The sequence below is a fragment of the Melampsora larici-populina genome, assembly GCF_000204055.1.
Source record: "Melampsora larici-populina 98AG31 unplaced genomic scaffold MELLAscaffold_20, whole genome shotgun sequence".
NCBI classification, from domain to species: Eukaryota; Fungi; Basidiomycota; class Pucciniomycetes; order Pucciniales; family Melampsoraceae; genus Melampsora; species Melampsora laricis-populina.
In genome coordinates this window covers 272,197-298,380 of record NW_006768784.1, presented here as the reverse complement: position 1 = coordinate 298,380, position 26,184 = coordinate 272,197, and the positions used below count along the sequence as shown (strand labels likewise).

Below are 26,184 nucleotides of genomic sequence, written 5' to 3'. Positions count from 1 at the left end.
CCCCTTTACAAGTGAGACATAAGGCTTGAAAACTCCCTCAAGAACAGCATGGTGAGGTAGTGTTTCTCTCGTGATAACAAGATATACACATGTAGAAAATGATCATGAACAACTTTCCCAGCAGCGCCAAGTGAGGTTGGTTTGTGAGGGAAGCGTAAAAATGCGAAAAACTCCTTAGAGACACTTAAGGAGTGTAGTGCTCAAGCCAAAAATCGACGATTAGTCCTAAGCCCCTCTGCGAGGGCGCGGACGCGGCCGCGCAGAGAGGGCTTTGTTAAGCTAAGTAAAATTCAAAGAACCCCCCCCATTCTTTGATTTTTACACCGACCCTTTTTACACTGAATGATTCGGTGTAAATGGGTCGGTGTAAAAATCACCTACCCCTTATGTTAAGCTTAGAGCTCAGCTGGTTCACAAACAAATGAAGTGAAGCACGAGTTGGGTATGTGAGTTCACAGGCATTCCATGCAATGTGTCATTTCCTCCCGGCTCGCCCCCCTCCGGCCTCACCTTGACGAGAATGATCATGGGAATTGAGTCATCGACAATTCACGGTCGTAAATCCATGGATCTCGCTGATTAGAGGCGCAAAACCCTTTTTCGCCTCAGTTACAAAAAGCCTATTCTTGTTCTAGTGTCATCATGATGGCCAAAGCAGCTCATCAAGGAATACACATAATTTTCCAATTTTTTATCTTGCCTCTTTCATCATAGTGAAATCCTTCGAGAAATGGTGAGTTTCACTGGAAGATTCTTACTGCCTACCGCTCATGAAGTTTTTGTTCATACCTTCGCTGTCAAAAGGTCGACACAGGCGTTACAAAAATCGCGGCCCTTCTGAGAACACTTCCACCGGATATCAATGCCTACGCTGCTTTGATCCCTTACATCTACGCGCAGGCTTCGGCGGTAAGAGATATGCTTCTTCCCATCTTCTAGATCTATTGCTCTCTGCTTCTAATAGATTCGAAGTTGCGTTTGAATCACGGGCTGCCCTCATTTCGATCATGATCAATCACAAACCTTTGGACTCGCTCAACCGAATGAATTGAAATTTGAAATAAGGAAGCGTAATCCAACGTGGATGTCTTTTATTTTGATTGTCTTTCTTCTAGCGCATATCTCGTATGTGCTAAAATCTATGACTCATGACACAGTCACCCACAATTTCTCAAACTGACGCCCTTTCATTCCTGCTTTTAGCATAATGACTTTGGCAACACTGGTCTTGATTAATCATATTCAATCGGGACACTACTGGTTCATGAAAAAGTTCAAAAGTGAGACAATCATTCATCAATAATTTCTTCACCCCACCTATACAGTAATGATTTGGGTCTTTGATAATTGAATTAATATATATTAGGTGGACTTTTGAAGCCTGATCGCGTACTTGTGGAGTCGATAGGCTCAATATGTTATGCAGCACGTCAGTGATTCTGATATTGGATTGAATACTATACGTTGCTTACAAAGGCAAAGTCAGACAGTCACCATTGTAGACATGTCCTGTCAGCTATACACAGACATCGCTCAACGTCCCGTGCGAGGAAAACTTTTTCTTGAGTGGTATCGCTGGCCTATAGTCGGCTTCATGTTGTGGTAGGAACTTTCTAAATTTAGGCCCTCGCGTATTGATATATCTTACTCACCTTCTTGCAAGCTCAGGTGCATCATGTGGGGTACTATCGCGAACCGAGTGCGCGCTTTTTGGGACCCCACATTTAGAGAAGACTCCAATAGCGAACGTTGTGGGATGCCTTCATGGGTGATAAACCTGCTCAATGGAATATTTGTCTTCTGGCTTGTGGTAAATGTTCCAGGTAGATTAACTTTTTGATTGGATGATGTTTTCTCGTTGTCAGTCCCCAATATCACAGTGCTTACTTTGCATGAAATTTAGTTCTTTGCTCGATCTATATTCCGGCTTATCGTCGGCAAACCGATATTTTCAACACACTGGATCGCGTGACCGAGGAACTACTCTTGGCGTCTACTGAGACGGATACATTACAATTCTCATGGGCTAAATTGGAAATGATCATATCCCCATTAGAAAGACTCCCAGAACTTTATGTAAGTCGGATGCTCAAATATTCGGATTAGATCTGAAGAGTCACTTCTCCCACTTACTTACGTGGTTCCAACAATATGTCCTGTGGACAATCATTATAGCAACAATTCGCGTCGGCATTCCTTAAAACCCATTATGCTTTTTTCGTTCTCGACTTCACCTTGATGACTGTGAGTCAAATATAAAATCCAAGCTTTCTCCAATGAACAGGCATCGCGGCACTGTTGTTGGGACTGATCTGGCTATTCTCTGCAGATATATATGATTTTCGTCTACTTAACGTATCGACAATACAAGACTTTGCATAAAAGTCCAACACACATTCCGTTTGGAATGGATCCAAATCGAAGCTTGAGGTTTACTTACCGTGAAGAAATTAAAGCACTTTTTATTGAAGCAGGCTGTCTGTGCTTCTGGTTGGCATCATATATGCCGGTGTTTGTGTGGACGGTAAGCAATCCAGGTTACTATCCATCTCTTGCAACGGGTTTGACATTATTTTCGGAACCTGTGATCACTTTTTAGGTAGCTGCAAGGTCTGGCGAAGATCTCCTGCTTTCCCCACAATCAGTAATAGTACCTGAACTGGTAAGCATCACTCTCTCTGATGATTTTTTTGTCAAGGCAGAAAACGTTGAGAGCTTTTACTGAGTAAAGTCTGTTTCTTCTTTACAAACCTTAAGAGTCTCGCCTCTGTGGCGTCTGTCGTTGGAAACATGTGAGGAATTTCTGCTTTTGACGTCTAGTACCTTGCCTCTGACTTCATATTTAGTGTTTTGGCATACCGGTTGGCTTCAACTAAGCGAATGCTGGCGTATAAGAAGACTCCAATACCATTAAACCCAGTACCCCATGGGGATTTGAAGATGCAGGATAGAAAATCTGAAGCTGATTGTCCACATGAACAACAGGGTTCCCCCACAAGCTATACTACTCGGGTAAAGGATGACCAAGAGACTTCATCAACGGGGTAAGATTTTTCTCATTTGAGTCATGATGTTTGTATTTCTCTCCGCTCTTGAGTCTTGCCATCAGACACACTATTTTGTAAATGCTCTTGTTCCTAGATAGTAAATGTGCATCTATTCTTCGAATATCTATTTCATGGCATGGATCTCCTCTTTAAACAGTACTGATGCTCCCATTTTCAATCTACTCTCAACCTATATATACGCTACTAGTTAATGTATCCTGAACTGTCTAAGAAACTTCAATCCTTTTTTATCTTTCTTATAACCAATTAGAGATCTAGCTCTATACCCACTTTCGCTTGTACTACAATATATATTCCACACAGATCAGTTCCCGGATCAATCTCTTGGAAATCCGGATTACCTACACTGTCAGTGACTTCCCGCTGAGAGATACCCTGCATGACATTGAAGGCTCCTGCGAAGAAGTGCAAAGCTTGCAGCGCACGAGTTGACGACTTCAAGGATACTCAACAATCCAAAAGTTATACATGCCGGTAACTAAGATCCATCAGACTATGAAACATGACGGATTGATGGAGGTACCTGTGCCTACCATTTCAGAGGACATTCTAGAGATGTCATTTGAAGTCTTCTTTTGAGAGAAAGTATTTATCAGAAGTTGCTTAAAGGTAGACAATTATGTACATCAAATTTGGATGTGTGATGATTGATTGCATTTTGAGATCTAATGGAAATATGTTGGCAATGTGATAATACTTGTTGAAACTGTAAAGACGCACAGAGCTTGATGTGGTCTTGATTCATGAAGCTGTGAGTAGACCCTCTTCACTAGCTTGACGTTTCTGATCCGAAACCTTCAGATCAATACCAAAGTCTAGGTGTTCTAAGTTTCTTCACGAGTGGCAAGAAGAGCTTAGTGAAGCTTATTGTACTACAAGCCGTTCTCAAAAAGCTTGCTTTTTTGATTTTATTTTTTTGGCAGTTAACGGCCGTTTACCGTTTCGGCCTCTTAAAACCCATGATTGTGACGTAATACAAGTAACAATACAATACCACACCAATCTCGGAGCTATCGAGTGAACCATCACAGCTCAATTTTGGTCCTCTATCCCCACCACCTTTCTTTCACTTTAACTCTCAACATCATCACATTCTCATTAAATTTGTCTATCACTCTGGTGAGTCATCTCAGTCCTTGTTTTGTTTCCTGCTTTGTTTGCTGATTTCTTTTGATCTTTCAGCTTTCCTCTTATACAACAATGCCTTTTGTTTTGTACTTGTCCGGCATCAAATACATCATCATTTGCAAAGCTCTCCGCGGTGATACACTCGAAATGATCAATCAAGACCTTGAATTGACGGTATCAAGCGACTCACTGACTTGATAGCTCAGTTTGTATCATGAGACTCGCCAAGTCATTGCGGATCCTTCATTCTATGATCCTCCTGGAAGGCCAACAATCTTATCAAATGAGCAGTGCGACTTTATCAAAGCAGCCATTGATGCTGAGCCAGCTATCTACCTTGACAAGCTAGCACACCAAGTTGCAATTGAGAGGGGTGTTGTTGTTTCAATCCCTAATTTAGCTTGCAAGGTACGCGACTGTCTTGGTCTTACTGTGAAGGTAGCCAAAACTTTCAACCCAAATCAATGCCCCAACGCACAAAGCCAATTCCTTTACAATGTGGGTGGAATTGACCCTGCTTGCTTGGTTTTCTTAGGTATGTGGATTTCTTTTTTTGTGATGTCATTTCTATTCTTTTGCGCTGACACTCATCTTGGGACAGATGAGAGCGCAATGGCTGCCCAAAAACTACACCGGCCTCAAGCTCGTGCACCAAGGGGTCAACATACCAGACAAATTCCTAAGCCTCTGAGGTCACGCAAGTTTTCCTTGCTTCCTGCAATCTCATTGAGCGGCTATCTTGGGATGGTGGTTCAAGAAGGTGTGATTTGCCACAATGACATGGAGGATTTTCTCTCCAATCATCTTGTACGTCTTGATTCTATGATTCTTATCAGTGTTTACAAGACTAAAGTCATCTTTTTTGTTTCCAGCTACCCATGATGAACCCATTCCCAGCTGAGAACAGTGTTCTCGTCATGGATAATGCATCCATTCATCGTGGAGGTCTCATTGAGGAGCTCTGTGACCAAGGTGGTGTACAATTGATGTACTTACCAGCCTATAGTCCAGAGTTTAATCCTATTGAGAAGGTGTTCTGTGTCATTAAGTCCCGACTCCGAAGGAGTGGTGCACTCAACAGAGCACACTCACCACAAGAGGAGATGAACATCATCTACCATACTGCTGATGCAGAACTCACACCTGAACTCATCTGCAGCCTTTTTGAAGGATTGGTTCACTTATAAAAGGTAAGTTTCTATCTGTTTTTATCATATTTGAACATCATTGACTTTTGGATCAATTACCTCAAATTCCCCAATAAATCATCAAGCTTCATATCTTCTTCACAGTTGATCAGAAAGTTAGACCAATCAGCAACTTTCAGTCTCTCTCAAATTCATCAAGCTACACCAATCATTAGACAACCGATCATCAAGTATAATTCTCCATTGTCTTCTTTACAATTGTTCAGCAAGTTAGACCAACCATTGATTTCCAATGGATTGGTTTCTCAAAGCAAATTCCTTCTGTCTCTCTAGAATCAATCATCCAATTATGAATTTGTCAGCTAAACATCATGTTGTAATTGGATTGTAATATTCAATCTTATTGCAATTGAAAATAGTTGGACTTTCCACAATAAGTCACTTGCTATCAAGAGCAAACTGTGCCCAGAATCAAATCCTCTTAAAAACATAACAGACAAAAGAGAGAACATCTCATTTTTGTCAATGATGGCATAGAGAGATCTATTTTTTGAAATCAATGTATATCAATCTTAAAGACATCACACACAAGAGCTGCATTTCTATTGAAAAAGTATATCAACATCTCACATCTGGCACCTCCTACAAAATACACAATTACAACAGAGAACAGCAAAGTAGATGAAACTCTATGAAAAATACAAAAGATAAGGAAATGAAACTCCATGAAAAATACAAAAAAAGATGATATGGCCTATGAGGTCAAGAGTTGTAGGTCAGATGTAGCTTATACAAGCTAAGACTCGTGTGCGTCCAGTGCAGCAAGCTTGGCAATCAAAACTTTCTCATAATGTGCGGTCAAATTGAATAGATGGTTCACATGACCAACAGAAACTCCTACTTTTTCCAATACATCCAAAGTCAACGCAGGGCTTGGCTTAAGAGAGCTCCAGCTATCAAAGTGAGCTTTGGATAAGCTTTGCTTCAAGCTGGAGCCGTGATTGACTTTGGAAAATTTGAGAAAATCCTCTATATCCCCAACATACTTCTTCTGATAAAGACGGATATTGTCTTCCGCAATATTTCAAGCCAAAGCGGGTGATGTTTGAGCTGAAGGTCCAGGTTTGATCGCCATGAATCCCACAGGTGGGGGATCATCTGGAAATTCAACATAGCCAGGGTGAGTAATTGATCCTTTTACAAATGTCTTGAAGGCCGGAAGTAAAGGTGGTTTGTAAATATCAACATTAGTTTGGCCTTCTTTGCAAGCAGCAATCTGTATGTACAAAAGGATGGTTTAGTTCTTGAATCTAGAACACCTGATACAAGAAAAGAAACAGTCACAATAAGATCAGCCCAAATCTTGATCTTGCGAGTTGTCAGACTAACCCATTCTGTAGAGTCTTTGGGGTCTTTGAACCTCACATGGTCAGACCCACCATGGTTAACTACATGTTCACGTTTCAAATGAGCAAACACTTCCTGAACATTGGTAGGTGCCTTTTGTTCTACTGATGGGGGAGTATTAACGGGGCCACTGTCTTTGTTGAGTTGACTAGCTTCCCATGAACCCAAGTAAACACCAACTTTCATGTGATTTTCAACAGCAGCAGCTGGGATTGCTGGATTTTCCATCTCTACAAGCCATCCTGATGATACTTTTGCAGAGCCTAGAAGAGTCTTGAACTGAGCCCACTTGATCGGATCTTGAAGATTGTTTTGTTGAGTTGTGGTGATCAATTTAAGGGATCAATCAAAAAATTCATTATTAGCAGTTTACCAGCTTACCAGAAAAGTTTAGCAGGGAAGAAAATTCAAAATGGAGGTTTTTGGATCAATTGAAGCTCTTATGGGCTTATGTATTGGTCATTGGGTTAACATTAAATCATTCTATTTCACATTACTCATTAATATCATTAAAGTTAATTCACAAACTTATTCCAAAAATAAATAAATAAAAACATAAGAAAAATTTGAAAATATAGGTACAAAGGTTGGAAAATGGTTTTTAGGGTATTAATAATGGAGTTATGGGTTTCATGAGGTTCTAATGTGAAAGAACAACATTATATTATACTGTAAGAATTTTAATCTTGAAGGTTGATAAGAAGAAACAGAAGTTATTAGGGAAAAGGTACTTTTTTGAAGTTGGTAAACAAGGGGCATACATGTAGTTACATATGTGATGGTGGTAATAGTGGGATTTAAGGTTGCCAAGAGGATTTTACAGGATTTTTAAGGGCATAGAGGATGATGTCATATTACATGAGCAAGAAAAAGAGAGTAGCAGCTGTGAAAAGTGAAGAAAATGGGTGAATTTCGTCAAAAATGAAGGTTTTCAGCTCATTACATATGTCAAATGACGTCAGATTAGGTTGGTAGATAGCTCATTCAACGCAGAAGAGTAGATCACATAATGTACAAACTTTAAATCACTAGTAGCGGAGGTTTATGAAAACAGTTATAAGGCAAATCAGAAATTGGTGTGAATCTCAAATTTACAGTCACAAGTCAACATGTAACACTAAAAACCTTAACTTCACAAATCAATATCTTACTCATCAATCATCAGAGGTAGGTCATATGGGGGTGATAAATGATCAGTATCACGAGGGCTACAAGATACACTTTAGTAATCAAAAATTGGAGCTCATCTGAAAAAATTTGTAATCTCAAAATTTGGTTTTCAGCTAGTTTACAAGGAAAAAATCACCTGTATTCATCATAAGAAGTGCTGTACATCATATTATTGCGTCATTGATCACTTGTGGCTGTGAAAATTACATCATTTATTAGTGACAAGATCATTACATTACGTCATTATAGGGTTTTTAGGAATATCTGGGCAGATTTGATTGGTTTTGAGGCTGTTGTCCATTGTAAAAGTTGGAGTACATTGTTATATATAATTTGAGATGATTTTGGGACTGTTGTTCCCCTTTTTCCTGTATCATTTACGCAGATATTATTTTGTTTATCATCATAAACTTATTCTAATAGTACCTGGTCACTTAAATACACCCTTTATTATAGCTATAAAGAAAAATTTACTTTAGTGTTGCAGTCAAAAAGACTTATTGGGAATAATATCATTAAGATATTGCTTATTTTCTTTATTTATCATTAGGGAATACCACTATAGCAGTGTTGATAGTAATAAAAATTGTGCTTTTGAAGTTAAAATATGTGTGAAAGTTATATTTCTCTGGTGCCTTATCTGTACTCAATACAACAGCACCTTTTCCTGATTGTGTTGTTTTAGAAGAGCAGTCTCAGACAACTTCTACTAGTCATTATATTAGTGGATTATCCTCTTCCAGCTCTGTATAACCCTTGTTGGGTTATAAGTTCTACAGCGTAGAGAGGCAACTGGTTGGGGTAAGACCAACACCAAGCCAGTTTACAACCTGGGTTGACTTTGCAACGTTGGGCCTTTGCATTGCGTTGTGGGCAACTGAGATTCGCGCACAAAACAACTTTTTTTTTCAGTCCCAAAACCTCACTACGCAAAGAGCACAAGCAACGCCCGTTGTGTTGCAAGCAATGCAAGGGGCAGTAGCTCTCGTTGCTTTTTGCACGTTGCCAGCAATGTTAGAACAGTTGCTGGCGTTGCAATTGGCATAAGAAAAAGACTTTCATAATTTGTCAGCATATTTATATGTAAGGGAACAGGTGGCATAACATAATAATAAAGGAAAGGGGGTATAGTTAAACTAAATAAAGAAATAGAAAGGTACAAAACAAAGAATATAAAACTATTTTTTATGGTGTTTTATAGATCGTCTACCACCCCCAAAAGCTTCAATGGCTTCATTGACCTCCGTATACTTGTGTGCTAATGGTACATGCTGACACCACCACAGCCGTGCCCCTACACAGCATTCAATCGTACGTGGGACCAGTCGCACCCGGTCTGAAGAACAGATGTCTGCCGCTGCGGAAAAAGTTCGTTTGACTATGGCCAAGCTCACAGACAGGCTCAAATAGTCCTGTGCCAGAGAATCCAGGACCGCAAAACCACTTCTGTGCAACTGTACATGATCAAAAGTCAGAGAGATGAATGCTATTGTTCAAGAATAAATGAAACATTGATGAGAAGACCCATACCTTCCACCATGGCAAGACAGCCTTTGTTTCTTGTGTGTTGTCATTGGAAGACATCGGATGAGCTCCCTTAAGGTAGGCCGAGATCTCATTTGACCCTACCTCATTGCCTTGAGACTTGAATAGCTGGAAAAGATTTAAAGGACCCTGTTTGCCATTTGATGAAGAAGGTGTAGGTTCAGTCTCATCAGGCACATTGCGTTTGGCATGCTCAATACTTCGGATATTGAATTTTGTTTGTAATAACTTTCTAGCTCGACTAGTCATTTCGTGCTCCAATCCAAAAGCTTTTTCAAAAAATTGAAGCCGGAAAAAGGGATTGAGGAGAGTGGCCATAACCGTGGTATCACACTGAAAAGCTTCTTCAAAATACTTGTCTACTTGTGCTTGCATAGATCAAATCATAGGCAAAAGGGCGTCTCCCAAGGATAGTTCTTTGACCCGAGTGGCAAGGTGACACTTGAGTGCAAAAAATTCGGGGATTACCAAACAACCGGTGGGGCCGACGCCTTCCATTTGCTTTGTTAGATCCATGAATGGCTATTAATTAGGCAGCGAAGATGCTGAAAGTCAGCTCAGGATTAGGCATCAGGCAAACTAAAGTGATACATACAGCCAGTTTGTTTGTCAACTCCTCAAGGGCAGTCCAATCATCAGGAGCAAAAAAATCTCATGGAAATAACCTCAAGGCTTGTGGCTGCCCTTTCGACGTCTTTTTGTTTTGATAAGTTCAAGGTCGTCGACCAAATGTCTGTTCACAACCTGATAACAATAAATAAGCACAGTTAATTCCATAATACTATAGATGGAAATTACAAACAGAAAAGTAACTAACCTTACGTGCCTTCACCAAACGGTTGAGAGAGTCAAATTCAGCATTCCACTGAGTAGCATTATAACCAGGCGTCAAGGGCAACACTTTCACGTTGAAGCTTTTGGCTATCCTGGAGAAGTGTCGCCTCCAAGCAGTAGAGCGAGCTACCCAACGTGAGAGAAAGTTGGCCTGAATGCAGCCCAACAAACAACACAATGTCAGATTGCAGGTACGGCCACAAAAAAGCTAAACATTGAAATCCGATGTAAAATTATATCTCACCTTACTTATCAACTCGTTCAATCGATTTGCTTTCTTTCTGGAAGCGCTGGTGTGGTATTTGTTGCCGCTTGTGGATTCCAGCGTCATGGTAGGATCCTTTGGGTCCTCTGTATTCTCAAGGCGTTCATCGTAGTTTGGAGCCACTTCAGATTTGTCACCTTCAGAGTCGTGATTGGTGTCGACTTCTTCTGGTGCTTTATGCTCTTCTTTGGGTAGGTCAATTACAATGGGTCTTGCAGAGTCGTTCAAGTTATCTGACTCTTCATCCTCCTCGGCGATTACTGGCAGTGTTGCTGAGAAAGGGAAGACCTTCAAGGTGATCTTCACGATCCTGGGCCCGTGTGGAAGCGGTACAACCAAGTTCTTCCAGACCACCTTTGACCGTTGAAGGAATTTTACGGAGGAAGCATCGAGCGTAGTCCGTCTGGGGGTCCCACAGCTATGAATTGATTTGTGAAGGTGAAGAAGAATCAGGATACGTTTGGTTTTCCTCGTGCGACAAAAATTGTGTGTGCATCTCGTTGGCCATCGTGAGGTTGTTTGACCCAGAATCAGTCACCTGGGCAAGCATGTGGAGTTGTTTAAAAGAGAAAGTAAGTATCTGGGTCAAGTGGATTTCAGTAGATGGACAGAAGAATAAAAAGCCCTCTGAAAACACTCATCTTATATTGAAGTTTGTGTTTCTTCATGAAGTGTACCAATGGCTGTGCGAGCCATACTCCCTTGTGATGCCAAGCAATCAACTTCAAGGTTAGATGGCGAACCTGATATTTCCAGTCGGAATTGATAAAGGTCACTGCAGCACCCAAGAATGCGTGTATGTTGTTGTGCGACGTCCACCCATTGTGTATCAAAGTAAACTTGCCAGTATTGTTCTACAATAAAAATCAATGTCAGTTGCAATGATTTATGATCAGAAGTGATCAATGCACTCACCAAAATTTCTTTTAAAACTGTATCTTGAAATGATGTGTACATCCCGGCAGCTTCTCGGGCGACCCACGTTTGACCAAAGATCTTCGCATCTTGCCAAGCGTAAATAAAAGCAATGCATAGCAGGTGGTCTTCAATCCGATTCCAGGGTAATGCCTCAGCAAGGATCCAGACAGCAAGAATGTGATTGAGAGCCTCATTCTTGAATGGGAGCTTTCTGTCTAAATAATTAGGCATCTGTTGTTGTCCATTTGCCGCTATCTCTTTTTCAAACACTGTTGGAGGAAGGAGAATACCACTGTCGATGGCGTCCTGGCGGCGTTTACAAGGTAATTGTACACGACCTTTGTTGTAGCCATCTCGGTGGATCTTTAGGTTATTCAGTGATTCATTAACTACTCGTACTTCACCTTTACACCATAGGCATCACCACGACAATGGATTCTTCTTGGGATCCTGTCAAAAATTAAAAGTGTGAGTCAAGGTTTGCTAGCTATAGTATACATGAAATGATTGATCAATGGTCCACTTACATCTTTCTTGGAGTGCCAGGGAACTCCAAAGTAGTCCCAAATAGGAGCATATTTGGGCTCGTTGCCATCATCTTGCAACACCTTTGCTTGTTTAGATTTCTGTTGATCGGTTAGGCCATCATCAGAATCTTGGTTCATTTTGGTGTCGGTGGGTTTGTTTGTGTTTCCAGGCAACTGAAAAGAATCAAGAGAAATTCATTAATAATAAGTGATGATTGTAATGATTTGAAGATGGATAAGTCCTCACCTGGGACGTCTTCGCATTGGAAGCTGGGTTTTTCTGCTTCCTACGAGGTGCAGGCTGTTGAGAAGGAGGGGAAGTGTTGCTTTGATAATCGGGATCTTTCAAGGTTTGCTTTCTTCGTGCAGGCATTGAACCGGAGGTACGAGGTAACGTTATGGTGAGACAACTGTCAGCAGATGGCTGAATCATGCCAGGTAAGCTTTTGCGCGGTGTTGGTGGTCTGGTTGAGCAACAAAGTGGAGTATTCAAGACGGGTTGGCTCGAAGACTCTGACTGGGACTCTGACTCTGAGCCGTTGTCTGAGATGGTAGCCATCACAAGTAAGAGAGAGATTAAGAGAGAATAAGATCTAAGATTGGGACTCTGAGTGGAGAAAAATAAGAAACAATGATACTCTGAAGATTTATATAACAGAATGGATTGTGATTCAGACTCAGCGAAATCAGTTTGAGGACGTGGAATGATGATTTGTAAATGTTTGATTACTCGGATTCGAGGTATGAAAAGTGTATCATTTGTTTGGTTTGAATTTTTGATTTGAATTCGGAAATACAGGGGTCTAGAACACGCCATGTTGACTTGAGCAAGGGGTTGAGGAAGGGTGTAAGATGTTGATGATCGAATCTAGATCCAAGAGGTTGGACGCTAGAATGGATTGGGTCACTAGGAATCGGATCACCCAAATGGGCAACACCATATGGGTGATGGTCCATTGCCCTGTCCATTGCGCGGGACGTCGCCAGCAACGCAACACAACTACACAAAAACCCCGACCTCATTGAGCATCGCACCGGGCAGCTGTCTGCACAGGTGCGTTGCGCTGCGTTGCCTCTACCAGGCCGTTGCTCGGTGTTGCCCTGCGTTGCGCACTTCCCGCAACGCAAAGGCCCAACGTTGGACTTCGGATTTGGATTCTTGAGGTAAGCTCCAAGGTTTAATTGAATGGAATTGAGTGATGTGACCGTAAGAGCAATAACTTGCTCAGCTGTGGTGTGGTTGGAATCAAAAACAATGTGATTGTTGGGCTTGTTGTCTGTTGCCTTTTTAGTCTTAAAGAGGTTCCAACCCTCTTTGATGATTTTTTTTTGATCTTCCGGTTGAAGTGCAGGCAATATCTTTTGGTCCCCATAGTTACGCTTTGTGAAAGACTCAAAGTCTCACTAGGTTCACTGCTAACTGGTTTGAAGTTGAAGGAATAGCCAGTTGATTCAAACTTTTACTTGTGAGAAGACTTCTTGGCAAATGACACTGAGATCTCTGATTGACTGAAGTGCAAAACAAGTTGTTGAGATTCAAGATAGGTGTATCATTTGTGAGCACCCCCTTTCCGACTTGAAGCATGCCACATTGAGAGTTGTACATAGGCAGAACTCCATGATGTTCTGCCAAAGCATTGGTGTATAAGCCAGGGACACCCCGATCCCCTCCCCCTCTATGGTCTAATTGGGGATCATGATGAGCTTTTCAAACAGAGAGAATCATCAGCTTTGTGTTTAATTCTAAAAGCAAGAAAATTTGAAATAAGCCACTCACATCAAAGAGCCTGACGGCCCGCTGCTGCTGCTTGTATAAAGCTGGATTGCCAGGCAGAACATGCATCCTCAATAGCGCGACAGGCATTCTCAATAGCTGAAAGAAAGACAGGCCAGCTGTGAGTGGTCAGCTACTTTCTGGCTGACTCTTCACAAAAAGGTGAAGTATGGGTGGAATAAAGGTTAACAAGGTCTTCACTTGGTACACACAAGTAAATACTTCACTTAGTTGACCTCTAAGAAGAGGGTCTAAAGCCAGTTGGATGGCGGAGTAATCCTTCAAAGGAGCTTACTCAAGAGCTCTGTTAGGGATAGAGCCTGCAGAACTTTACACTCTGATTGCTCAAAGGTTCCGCTGGATACTTTACACTCAACTCAGGAGGTATCCTATGCAATGCTAAGGCTTGGTTCTATAACTATATAGTCCCACTAGTTTAGAACCACCACTTTAAAGCTTACAAGGGCTTGAGGAAGGTTGTAGAACTATAAGATCAAATACAATAAAATCACTGTACTCAATATTCTTGGTAAGAATCAAGTAAGTTGTGATGTGGAATTGTGGAATGATAATAAGTTGTGAGAAAGTAAAGATCACAAGCTTGACGCTGAAGATCTGTGACAGAACCTTTAAGAAAGGTGTAAGACAACACTTAGCCTAATGTTGACGAGACACGGCTAACAACTTATGAAGGACAAGTACTAAACTCGTGAACTAACCTGGACGACAGAAAGAGGAGGATTAAAAGTATAGAAAGCTAAGGTAGAGAAGTAGTAGTGAGATGAATAGACAAATGAGAAAAGAGGATGTAATGAATAGTGCCAGAGTTTTAGTCTATTAGTGAAAAAGAAAAATACTATGACTCTCACCTTTAAAATCTATTTCCTCAATGAGGGAAAAGGATTCAAAAGGGAGAGAGGGAGGAGTATATGAGAGAAAAACATCTTTGACAAAATTTGTAAAACCATAACATGAAGCAAAAAGAAAGAACAGTAGCACTAACACCCTCAATTGAAATATCCCAATGCGTAAGGCATCTTCCATCAAACTCCACCATTACACAATTAAATCACACCCTTCACTTAGCCACAACTTTCCTTCCTACCGGATTGTTCCAAGTCAATGTGTAGTCTTACACCTTAATGGTTTTAATAATATAATTGAGATACATGTTTGACACCTTGTTCGAGAACGATAATCTCCAACATAAGTTGGTTCTCCTTCCATAGTGGGAAGAAGAGGGGTTTATATATTCTAGACCTAGGTGCCAACTTGTGGTTGGCGCTGAGGTTTATCTTCCTTTGAGTTAGGTTTGGGTTAGGTTTACTTTAATATATAAGTCTTAGTTAGGTGTTGTTATCTAATTGACTCTTGATACTGAGCCATGAGGTGTAATTCTCATAGTTTTAGACAAGTTACATATATTTACATATGTATTACATATATTTACATGTGTTTTTGTTTGTCCATGGTCCTGTACACAGGGCTCAGGGCTGACACCAGTCCATCAAACACCAACATAAATGCTAAAGATTGAGGAATGAACATACCACAAGCTTGATTGGCCCTATAGTCCATGTTACTATGAGCTGGATTGACACAAGTTTGGTGGCAGAAGGCTGCATGTTCAGATGCCAAACGTGCAGGGTTGACAATAGGGATTGGGCAAAATCACGGTCAACCGGTCTCACTGCAGCTTCAAATAGATGTCTCCAAAATGTTTTCAACAAAACTTCAATTTGTTTTCAGCATAACATCCATCTGCTATTAAGATGTTTTGGGTCACTTACCAGCAAAATTTGTCATACCACCAAAATTGAGATGATGTCATACAGCATCATAAACCTGTACAAACCTGCTCCTGTATTTCCCCACCAAGAATATATAGTTTATTAACCTTTGTGACGTAAAGTGACTGAGTTATTGAGGTTTGAAAAAAAAATCACGGACAAAAAATACTATTTTTGTACTATACCTAAGAATTGATTCTGGAATATCTTCCAGCTTCATCAATACACATACACAAAAAAATTGACATTCCTCTTGAAAATATGTTTCTCCACATTTTGGTCCCCTAAAGCCTTCCTGTATGGGCAGTATTTCTATATGTAATTGTGGTGTGTACATGCGCAGTCAACAATTTGATTGATTCTTTGATTCTAGACAGCATATGGCAAAGTTTATGGCAGAAATTTTTGTCAAATACCATCTACATGTATATCAATCAAATTCAGAATGATTTTGGCAATATGTTCCCTCAAAATTTTGTCTTGTGGCAAATAACTTCAAAAAACCAAACTTGCAGACACATTCAGGAATTACATGTAGAAATACTGCCCATACAGGAAGGCTTTAGGGGACAAAAATGTGGAGAAACATATTTTCAAAGAGGATTATCAATTTTTTTTGTATGTATATTCATAAATCTGGAAGGTATTCCAGAATCAATTCTTAGGTATAGTACAAAATAGTATTTTTTGTCCGTGATTTTTTTTTCAAACCTCAATAACTCAGTCACTTTACGTCACAAAGGTTAATAAACTATATATTCTTGGTGGGGAAATACAGGAGCAGGTTTGTACAGGTTTATGATGCTGTATGACATCATCTCAATTTTGGTGGTATCCCAACCACTTCTCAACAAATTCTCAATTGATGGATGTTATCCATTTGATATCCATTTCATAACTTTCTCATAACTTTCTCATAACTTGCTAGGGTTGGTGGGAGGCACTGGCCTGCCAGTGACTTGTGATTGGGGGCTGTGAGAAGGCTGCCAAAGCCGCAAAAATGGAAGGATGGGTTTCACAAACCTGTCCTCCCATCAGTTTACCTGAGGCCTCCTTTCAAGTCAGGTTTGGCACGCGGAGCCCGTGAAAGGTAGGCCAGTGCAATCTGTGATTTTTTTTGAAGGCTTCCCTTTTGGATTGTAGCTTGGGGATCTAAGTGGAAATGAGGGGAAATGAGGAAAAGAACGTCTGATCCTGCCAGATCACATGTTTTTTGTTTGACTTTTGCAATACGCCACTGTGTAACAGTAGCAGAATGGGAATCTGATCACTAGGACCCATATTCCCATCTGGGAACCTCTTTAATGCTGGCAGTGTAACTAGGTTTCCAAATCAACTGAATTGGAACTGTCACTTTTCGGGCCTGCACTTTGCCCAATCCCTAATCTTGATTTTGTCGCTGGTGTCAGTCAAGTTGGCTACTGAATGGCGAGGTCCGATGCTGGACGTAGGGGTACTGCTTAGAAGGCCATTGCTTGTGGAGTCGTTGGTATTGAAAGTCATGAGTATTGACAATTGTTTACAGATAGGCATGAGAGTGGTGGTTCAGGACTCGATAGCTCAGCTATTAGGGGTTGGGCGAAAAAGCGACCAACCGGTTTTACGCCTTTGAGAGGTGAGTAGAAAAGTTTGGAAGACGGCCGAAAAACCTGTGTGAAGGTTTCACAGGTCAGACCCGAGGTCAGTCTTTGGGCCCGACGTTTCTCCTCCAGCCTCTGCCGATTGATCAAGGTGTCTTTCAATTCCTAAATCAACTGTAACTACCTGTTGCACAACTCGCTGAGGCCGTCATAACCACTTGCAAAAGTCACTTCCCAACGTTTGAAACGCAATTCATTCAAAAGACATCTTCACCAAGAAGAGTTTTCATTTGAGATTAGAGCGGGAGAAACGCTCAAACTTAATGACAAGCGAAAAAATATCAAATATCAAGGGTTAAGAATCTTTGTCAACTTTCAATGCGGAACGATCTCATGATGGATGCATCCAAACCCAATGCGGTCATGGCGGTACTCGGGTAGGTTTTTGCACCTTTCACAGAAGGGGCAGGGGATCTGTAAAAGGTGAGAAGGGGGTGGTTGCGTGGCTTGTGGCGGTGGAAATTGCTTTTCCCTGTAAAGCTTTTGAATGGGCAAAGGCTTTCACTGCAAAAATAATGTATTTTTCCAAGGTGAAAAATGATTGACATTAATGCACAAAATGATTAATAATGCAGAATTAATGCAGAAAAATGCAGAATTAATGCAGAATTAATGCATTTTTAATCATTTTGTGAAATAAATGTAATCATTTTTCACCTGGGAAAAATACATTATATTTGCAGTGTTTGGTGTGATCAAGAAGCACTTCATACTGGTCTGTTATTTTGCAAGGCAAAAAGACCAACAAAAATGTTGGTTGGTTATGAGTGGCTTTGATATTGTCTTCGAGCTATCTCGAAAGCATTCCTAAATTTTTGAACTGCGACTGAATTGGGTTTGAAAACCGGTTGGTCGCTTTTTCGCCCAACCCCTATTGTATTCAGAGAGCTGGTCATCTCATTGAGTCATCACAATAGGTACAATCATGGGTTTTTGAAGCCCTAAACGGCCGTCAACTGCCAAAAAATAAACTCAAACAAAGCAAGCTTTTTGAGAACGGCTTGGTTCAGGCGCAATCTGTTGTTCATAACGGCGTGTCAAAGCCAGTCAATCAAGACAAATCGAACTTTGAGAAAGTTTGCGGCTTCGCCGGAGCGAAGACCGAGCGCCCCGAAGCCTACCCGAGGCCCGACCCGTTTCATCTTGCAGCCCTGAAAGAAAGCTTGGAAGGGAAGAAGCTTGTTTGTAAATTGTGAAGTGGACAAATTGGTTTTGTTCGTTTTCTAGTTTCATGATGTGTACAGATAACTTTTTATCCCGACAGCCGGTGAACAACAAAAACCAAAGTTGATGCCCATCAATTCCGAGACAAGATTCGAAGACGAATAAACAAACTGCTTGGTTCCAATAAATACATAAGTTGGATTGAAGTCTGACTTTGGAGCTCACGAAAGTATCAAAATGGGCTTCAATAACGAACCTCAAGCTCGACTAGGTAGCTCTATTCCACCTGCTACTCCACATGCAGTCTCAGTCTCATTACCAACATGGCAAGACAATGTCGATTATGAACTTGGATTGGATCGAGTGATCAATAACCTCTTCACAGGTTATCCAAGATTTTTCATCCATCTTGATATAAAAAAAGTCGATCAATTTTACCTTCTCATCCCTTTCATTGATAATCTCAACTTACCTTGGCTCTTTGTGCAGCTTGCCGAATTTTGTCACTCTAAACATGCGATCACAGCTGAAGAGCAGTGCATGCTCTTCCCATCACATAAGTCGGCCACCTTGTGTTCGGAGTTTTTGACTGCTAAGATTACCTCCCCTGTCGATGCGGCCGAGCAGTCCTCGCTATCGGAAGTTGGCCGAATTGTAAAAGTCTCAGCCGGATCTGGAGCTCAATCTGTCAGTTCGAACAATGGTACCTTGAATTCGCCTCTTGTGGTCTATGCGTTATTTGTACCCAATGGGGATATATTTCGTCTTGCGCGTACTTTTTGGCAACATACTGGACTCGGAATCTCCTCTAGATTTGCTGAAAGATTTCTGAGACTACTGGGATTGTGTCCCGTTCGTGCCGAGAGCTCAACAGCGTCTGGTTCTGTTGCCCACGAACAACTTCTCTCCAAATCGCCTACCAGTCCTCCCTTACCGCGACGTGGCCCTCTCAATGGCTCTCGTAGGCATTACGCCGTAAAATCTAGCGTTAGTCCACCGTCAATATGCTCCAGTCCAACGAAGGAATTATTATCGGGACCATTAGATGATTCAATCGAAACCTACCTTGAGGAACGGTACGGTCGCAACTTGCCAATTGAGCAAGCTCAACTTGCCAAGTTGGCTCTCAAACGACGTATAGCCGGTGTACTAACAGACGAGGATGATTCAAAGAGTGATGTAAGACCCAGTGAATCTATTAAGCCATCGGAACGGGGTCAGGGCCGACTATCAGAATCAGATGTATACTTATATCCAACTGGGATGAGCTCAATCTTCTATGCCCATCAGCTTTGTATGGCTACTCGCTCGTCAGATGCCATTGATTTCCGCCTGCGACCATCTCGAAGTGTGTGTTTTGGATTCCCCTACACGGATACCTTGAAAATTTTACAGAAATGGGGACCTGGCGCACATTTCTTTGGACACGGTGAAGAAGATGATCTCGAACGTTTGGAAGCACTCTTGGTCCGGGACCGTGAAGAGAATCTACCTCCTGTGACAGCCCTTTTTTGTGAATTTCCAAGCAATCCACTCCTGAAGGCGGCCGATTTGAAACGCATCCGTGAATTGGCTACTGAGTATGGCTTCCTGGTAGTCATTGACGAGACTATTGGTAACTTTGTGAATGTGGAAGTCTTACCTTTTGCCGATATCATAGTCAGCTCGTTAACGAAGCTATTCAGTGGCGATAGTAATGTTATGGGTGGAAGGTGAGTCTGTTGAGCTATTGTAGTACCTTTTATCTGCTCGTTTAGTTTGAAATCTTCCAGAAACGCTGATACTCTTGCCGGAATGTAATCAGTCTGGTCTTGAATCCATCATCAGCCCATTACTTGAAGCTGAAGGAACTTCTAGATTCCGGCTCTGAATCTACCAAAGGTCAAGCTTTGTATGAAGATGTTTATTTTCATGAAGATGCGATTTATATGGAGCGCAATTCTCGAGATTTTCGATCGCGGGTCCACAGGATCAATCATAATGCTTCAAACCTCTGCATCTTTCTGACTCAGCAGATGAAGACCGTCAGCTCAAAGGTGATCAAAAAGATCTATTACCCCCAATATATCACGACTGCTAATTTTGAGGCCTGTAAACGTACGAGCGGTGGTTATGGTGGATTATTCAGTATCACCTTTACTTCGGCATTGGCTTCAAGAGTGTTTTATGATAATCTGGTTGTTTATAAAGGTCCATCTTTGGGTACTAACTTCACTTTGGCAAGTCCATATGTGATCCTTGCCCATTTTACTGAACTTGATTGGGCAGAAGAATTTGGAGTTGATCAAAACCTGATTAGAATCAGTGTAGGATTAGAAGAATCAGAAGTATTGATCAAACGGTTTGAGAAGGCCTTGAAAGCTACTCTTGTTGCTGTACAAGCGGAGGAAGATGCCAACCAGTCAACTTTAACTGTTGAAGTTCCTTGAAATCATCAATCTTATAAACGAGCCAAACATGACGTGGCTTCCTTGTTTTATCTGATATATACACCACTCTGGTATGTCTCAAGCCTAGACAATTTCGACAATTATGTATGATACATGAAGAATGGCGCTATATCCTCTGAATGTTTTGCTAAGCCAGGTTGAAAACGTAAATCATTGAGTCTCGATTATTGTGAAGGAAATTGGCGTCCCAAGCTGAATAGCAACATAAAGATAAAATTCATGGCCTAGCCGATCTGTTGATATCTGAGCATGCGTGGACAGTTGACTTTTCTCTGGTTGAATTGACTGGGCAGAGCTTCAGAGGTTTATAAGTTTTTGGAGGGCAAATACGCGTGCTAGATTTCTTCATATGATGGACACTTCTCCCAGAGAATCAATGCTATGAGATTGATAATCAATGTGCTAAAAGGTGATGCATGGTTTGGAAAGCTGTTCAAATGTGAGTTTTATCGCAAGATGGATGGTACCAATATACAGTGCCAACCTCAAAGATTGAGCATGGCTATGCCAACGCGTTAGAGGCCAAAGTAGAACAATGATGTTCTGGACAAGTATGTCTTGGCAAAGTCTTTCTTAAGGTTGACTGATGACAAGATGTCAGAACCACCAAGCAGGGGTTGAGTGCATTGAGCCATTGATGATTGGTTTGTGTATGTCTTGTAGCCTTTTTGGAAGGTAACAGGCGAATCACATGGCATACAAAAACAATGGCCTTCAAATTAGCGGGGTTCAAGTCGGTCAGAAAGTGCCTAAGAATTCATGCACTTTGGCCTCCCAGCCCTTCAAAATTCATTTTTGCAAAAAATAACTTGCTAGGCGGATGCTTCCCAGGTGGGGCTTTCTGACAGTGTGCTCAAAATTCACAATTTATAGGTAGTATTTTGATACAGGGACAGTGGTATTTCAGGCATTTTTCCTACTTGAATCCCGCTATTGCATGAGGTGTTGTCAGCCTGAGTGAGACATCTATACCTCAAACACGTAGCCTTGTCACTATTTTATAGCAGGGATCAAGCCCCAGCCAAGGAGGATGATGTTCCAAAAAATTGTTTTGCCACTTTTCGTGTTGACTTGAGAAATGATGACGGACCTACCAAGTGTGTGTCACTAGATCAAGCCATTGACTCTGAAGCTTGCTCCAATTCTATTTTAGAAGCCTGGAAGACACTCTACCAGCTAAATAATCTGACACTTGATGAAATAGTTTTTGGGTTTGTTTTTACACAGTGCCAAGTAGAAACACTGGCTCGTCGGAGTGATGTATCTCATTTTATAGAAAGACATCATCATTGATTGGGCAGCTCCGCCATGGATTGGAAGCAAAAATCTATCTTCAACACTGAGTAATTCTTTCCACCGTCATATTTGATTATTAACAATTGATTAAGTTGATGTAGCTCTTCGTATCCTCTATGGTATTTGGGTAAGAAAGTACGCATATCGCAAATCATGATCAAATGTCCCGACGTTTCGCCAAAAAATACGAGTCAGTCCCAAATCCAATCCAAGCTCCCAAGAATTGCAAACGAGCCCCGCTGATACCATAGGCTTGACGACCAGCCGGTTTCCAATCACGATCAAATTGTTCATAGCCGGCGATTCCAGTTAAATTACGGATCACTTTACGATCTCCACCTGTGACGGTAAGCAACACGGAACAATTCATACATCCAATGATATCAGTTTGAAGTGTGCGATGAAAACGGGGATTTTCGGCTTGGCATTCGGCTCGGCGTATCGATAAAGCCTCAGAACACTCTCGGGGTGTCACAGGACAATCTCCAGCAGGAAAGAAACGATTGATGAGATCAGGCCAAGGGTGGGATTGCACGTCCTTGTAGCGTGCATAGGCCGGTGAATAGATATCGGGACCTGTGTTGATTCGGTGCGAAGAGCCTATCAATAAAATATAAGCCCGGACGAAGCATGAAAGACTCAACGCAATAAGCTGGCATCATGTGCGATGATACCATGAGCCGATAGATCGGATAGCTTGATAGTTTGACGACCTTCCACGATGGGATAAGCTCCCAACAATGACCTTATGGCAAAGGCGGGCGAGCAGTTGTAGGCTCTTGCGGCAGCAGAAGTAATTTGATGGAATGTTAATTCGCAGCCTGAAGGATTGATGATCCCTGGGTAACATTTGTCCGGTCAGAAATGTGTTTTTTGGACATTTTGATATCAGTCCCTTGATAGACATAATAAAAAGAGATATATATAAGTGATCAAACTAACCGTGATTAGCCAGGGCATTGAGAGCCGGACAAGGACTTCTTGAGCCCTCCTTGGCTTCGTAGAGGTTCACCTCTGCCCATCTACCATCCGGACCGAGGCCCTTCCAAACAGACCACTGATTTAACCAGTCGGGAGATAGATCAGGGCCGATTATCCATGCCAATAAGCAAATCAGATAGATGAAAGGATGCTCGAAAAATGGGGGAGGACTTTCAGGAGAAAACGGTTTGGGAACATTTTGATCGACCGGTTGATTGGGTGAAATGATATTAAGGAAGGCAATGAACCAATCGGCAACGTCAAGAATGAATAAAGTCCCAAATTGTCGATAGAAATGAAAGATAGTGGTCAGGATCTTTTTATAAGCCAAGTAAAGATATTTCACGGGGTAAAATTTTCCATCGAGTGAGCAATCCATAACTTCTTCTCAAGTATATCTTGTCGTGTGAGTCGCACTTCGAGCTAATTTAACTTTTTGTGATTGAGAATTTACGGATTTCAGGTTATGAAAGGCTGAGAACAATCAAGCATAGCTTGTTTTTATCTGTCGTGAAGTCAAACTTCCTCCTGGAGCTCTTCCTCCTGGAGAGAATCGGGATGTCCGTTCCTAGTCATCAAAGTTCAGGTAAAATAGGGGGTTTTAAGATTCGACCTTGACGGTTCTTTGCTGTACAACAACTTGTCCGTTGTTGCAAAAGATGTTGTAAATAAGGGGGCTCAGGTCAAGGTTTTTACGGTCTTTTCTTCATAAACCGGGGAAACCTTTTAGGGTAAAGTACCATGAATGTTTTTCCTGTTTCGTGCAACAAGCCGACCAGCAGCGGTCAAAAGCAATCAGCAGCTCCTTGAGAAGCCATTGATCCATAATTAGTTCTCTTTCGTGGGTATTTGCTGCTTATTATATCAGTCTTGACATCTCTCTTTGCTTTTTCTGTAGTGAAGTTATAGTCAACCTTGATTGCAGCAAGATATCGAAGTAGTTTTTTCCAAAACACGACTTTCTATAGAATGTTAGTTGATATAAGAATATAGGACTTAGGAGAAACAAGCATATTATGAACAATATTGAGAAAAACACATGTATCTTTATAAACATCTACACTGATTCTTATCTCGGTGAGAGTGTAAGAAAATGGGTTTTGAAACGTTCTCTTAAATCTGTAAACAACATGATTGTTAGAACAAAATAAATATAAGAGGGAAATACAAAATGAACAAATCAATGAAAAAATAATTAATCCATAAACCAATTTACCTAACCTGAAGAGATCACTCGTGCTCCTCCTGATTTTATCGACACCCAAACCCCGCCGCAGCGCACCAGATTTTGGGTCCACAGAGTCAGCAGCGCAATCAACCACAATGTGAAGTCACTCTCACTGTGAGGGTAGGTGCTCTCAAAGAGGACTCTATGCTCACTAGTTGGATGTTGGAGTAAGGTGAGGTTAGTTATTTTCTCTTCTTTAGTCAAATATGTAGTAGCTACACTGAGGATTAAAGAGAGACAGTAACAAGAAATATAAACACTAGCAGTCTGCTGGGATAAATCCTGGCAGACTACAGCTAGATGACTCCTTAAAAGGAGATTTGATGTATTATTATTTAATATAATACTTGGGTGGAAGCTGGATCCAAGGCTTCCCTTCAACCTTCTAATGTGGCAAGGTGAAGAGTGATGTCAAGGTCACTACTCTGGTTGTTCTTAAAGTCACCAACTTGGGGTTATTCTTACGGTCACCAACCTGAGTTCTTCTTAAGGTCACTAGCCTGGGGTTGTTCTTAAAGTCACCAACTTTGATAGATCTACTTAGGGGAAGTAGAGGATCCAGAAGGAAGGAGTACTACTAACTTCTAGTCAGGAAACTCTTTAAAGTAAAGAAGTGAATCACTAGTCTTATATTTATAAGACTCTTGATTATATACTTCTATATAACTTTAAAGGGGATCTTTAAAAGTATAGTGTAGTAAAAAGCTTGGGGGAAATTCTCTGAAGGCTGAGAGAGGAGGGGTTTATATACCTTCCTCTCTAAACCTAACTGTGGTGATATTTGTGATTATCACTACATTGGTTCAGGGTTGATCATTAATATATGTTAATGATTATTACTAGTAATGCTTAATTACATATACATGTTATGTATACTATGTAATATAAGCATTTTAACTCTTGACACTGAGTTATGAGGTGTAAATGGTGTTTTGTTACATATTACATGTTGTTTTAAGTGTACATGTGTATGTAATGAGTGTTTTGGTACATTGTATTACATGTTACATATGGTCTAAACTCAGTATGTACATGTAATTTAATTTATACATAATATTTTTAATGTTACAAGTTAGTTTTGGGTACATGTATATGTACTCAGGGCTGACACTCACAGCCGCGCTGTCGCAGGGATAAAAAATCTCCATGCGACCGCGGCGCGCTTGAGACGTCGCAGTGCACCACTGGGCACTTCACGGGGGGTTTTCACTCAACATTCAAAAGGATAGAAGTTAATGCAAACAACAATTTTTTCAAAGGCTTGCAAGCTATTCTACATTTGTAATCAGTCCTTTTGATCTACAATCATAAGTTCTTTCTTCTTCTTATTTTAGCCTCACCATCTAAGTATGTTCTGATAGACTTAATAACATTGTCATATTCACCTCCTGGGTCCACATCATATGTGATCCACTTGCATGAACAAAACAACTTGTTAATTGTGGGTGGAATGTGCCCTCCAAAATTGCGCAAGCAGATATCAGTCTCACTTGAGAAGACCCTCTCTGCCGCACAAGAGGTACCTGAAACAGCAAGGTAATCTGATGTCAATGTGGCAAGCACTGGAAATACTACTGAACCTGCCGGTGATATTATATAGACTTGAGTTAAAGTTTGATCTCAAGCAATATGGTAATGTTGTACTTGTGTTCCACCAATCAAGTGTTCTTTCTTACCTTTGTCAAACTTGCACCAGCCCATCAGGTAGTAGTCAAGTTTGGCTTCCTGTTCCATACAAAATTGATTGATGTTGGAGCTGGCTGTAAAGTCATTGAAGCTGTCATCATTGTTGGCTTCACCAGGCTGAGCATTGATATCAGCTGCTGGGGGTTCTTCAGTGTTTTGTTGTGC

General features: G+C 41.1%; 5 protein-coding genes across 5 annotated transcripts; 2 read left to right on the top strand and 3 right to left on the bottom strand.

The window, feature by feature from the left end:
- Positions 1–656: 656 nt before the first annotated feature.
- Positions 657–3,419, top strand: MELLADRAFT_71947 (uncharacterized protein; the record flags this gene model as incomplete). Its single annotated transcript, XM_007410501.1, has 13 exons — positions 657–733; positions 805–909; positions 1,070–1,125; positions 1,204–1,280; positions 1,367–1,429; positions 1,491–1,602; positions 1,669–1,823; positions 1,904–2,076; positions 2,176–2,244; positions 2,330–2,524; positions 2,600–2,662; positions 2,758–2,792; positions 2,847–3,419. The coding sequence occupies 13 exons, from the start codon at positions 731–733 to the stop codon at positions 3,046–3,048; spliced, it is 1,308 nt and encodes a 435-aa protein (XP_007410563.1).
- A 3,009-nt stretch (positions 3,420–6,428) lies between these two features.
- MELLADRAFT_106838 (uncharacterized protein) lies at positions 6,429–6,979 on the bottom strand (the record flags this gene model as incomplete). Its single annotated transcript, XM_007410340.1, has 2 exons — positions 6,429–6,620; positions 6,734–6,979. The coding sequence occupies 2 exons, from the start codon at positions 6,977–6,979 to the stop codon at positions 6,429–6,431; spliced, it is 438 nt and encodes a 145-aa protein (XP_007410402.1).
- A 3,199-nt stretch (positions 6,980–10,178) lies between these two features.
- Positions 10,179–12,383, bottom strand: MELLADRAFT_106837 (uncharacterized protein; the record flags this gene model as incomplete). Its single annotated transcript, XM_007410339.1, has 5 exons — positions 10,179–10,247; positions 10,284–10,451; positions 10,545–10,825; positions 10,854–10,983; positions 12,258–12,383. 5 exons carry the CDS (start codon positions 12,381–12,383, stop codon positions 10,179–10,181), a joined length of 774 nt encoding a protein of 257 aa, XP_007410401.1.
- A 6,064-nt stretch (positions 12,384–18,447) lies between these two features.
- Positions 18,448–20,917, top strand: MELLADRAFT_48480 (uncharacterized protein; the record flags this gene model as incomplete). The annotated part of the gene is made up of 3 exons (XM_007410502.1): positions 18,448–18,801; positions 18,868–20,090; positions 20,183–20,917. 3 exons carry the CDS (start codon positions 18,616–18,618, stop codon positions 20,805–20,807), a joined length of 2,034 nt encoding a protein of 677 aa, XP_007410564.1.
- A 1,364-nt stretch (positions 20,918–22,281) lies between these two features.
- Positions 22,282–23,484, bottom strand: MELLADRAFT_87309 (uncharacterized protein; the record flags this gene model as incomplete). The annotated part of the gene is made up of 3 exons (XM_007410338.1): positions 22,282–22,724; positions 22,769–22,963; positions 23,067–23,484. 3 exons carry the CDS (start codon positions 23,482–23,484, stop codon positions 22,282–22,284), a joined length of 1,056 nt encoding a protein of 351 aa, XP_007410400.1.
- Between the last annotated feature and the right edge of the window lie 2,700 nt (positions 23,485–26,184).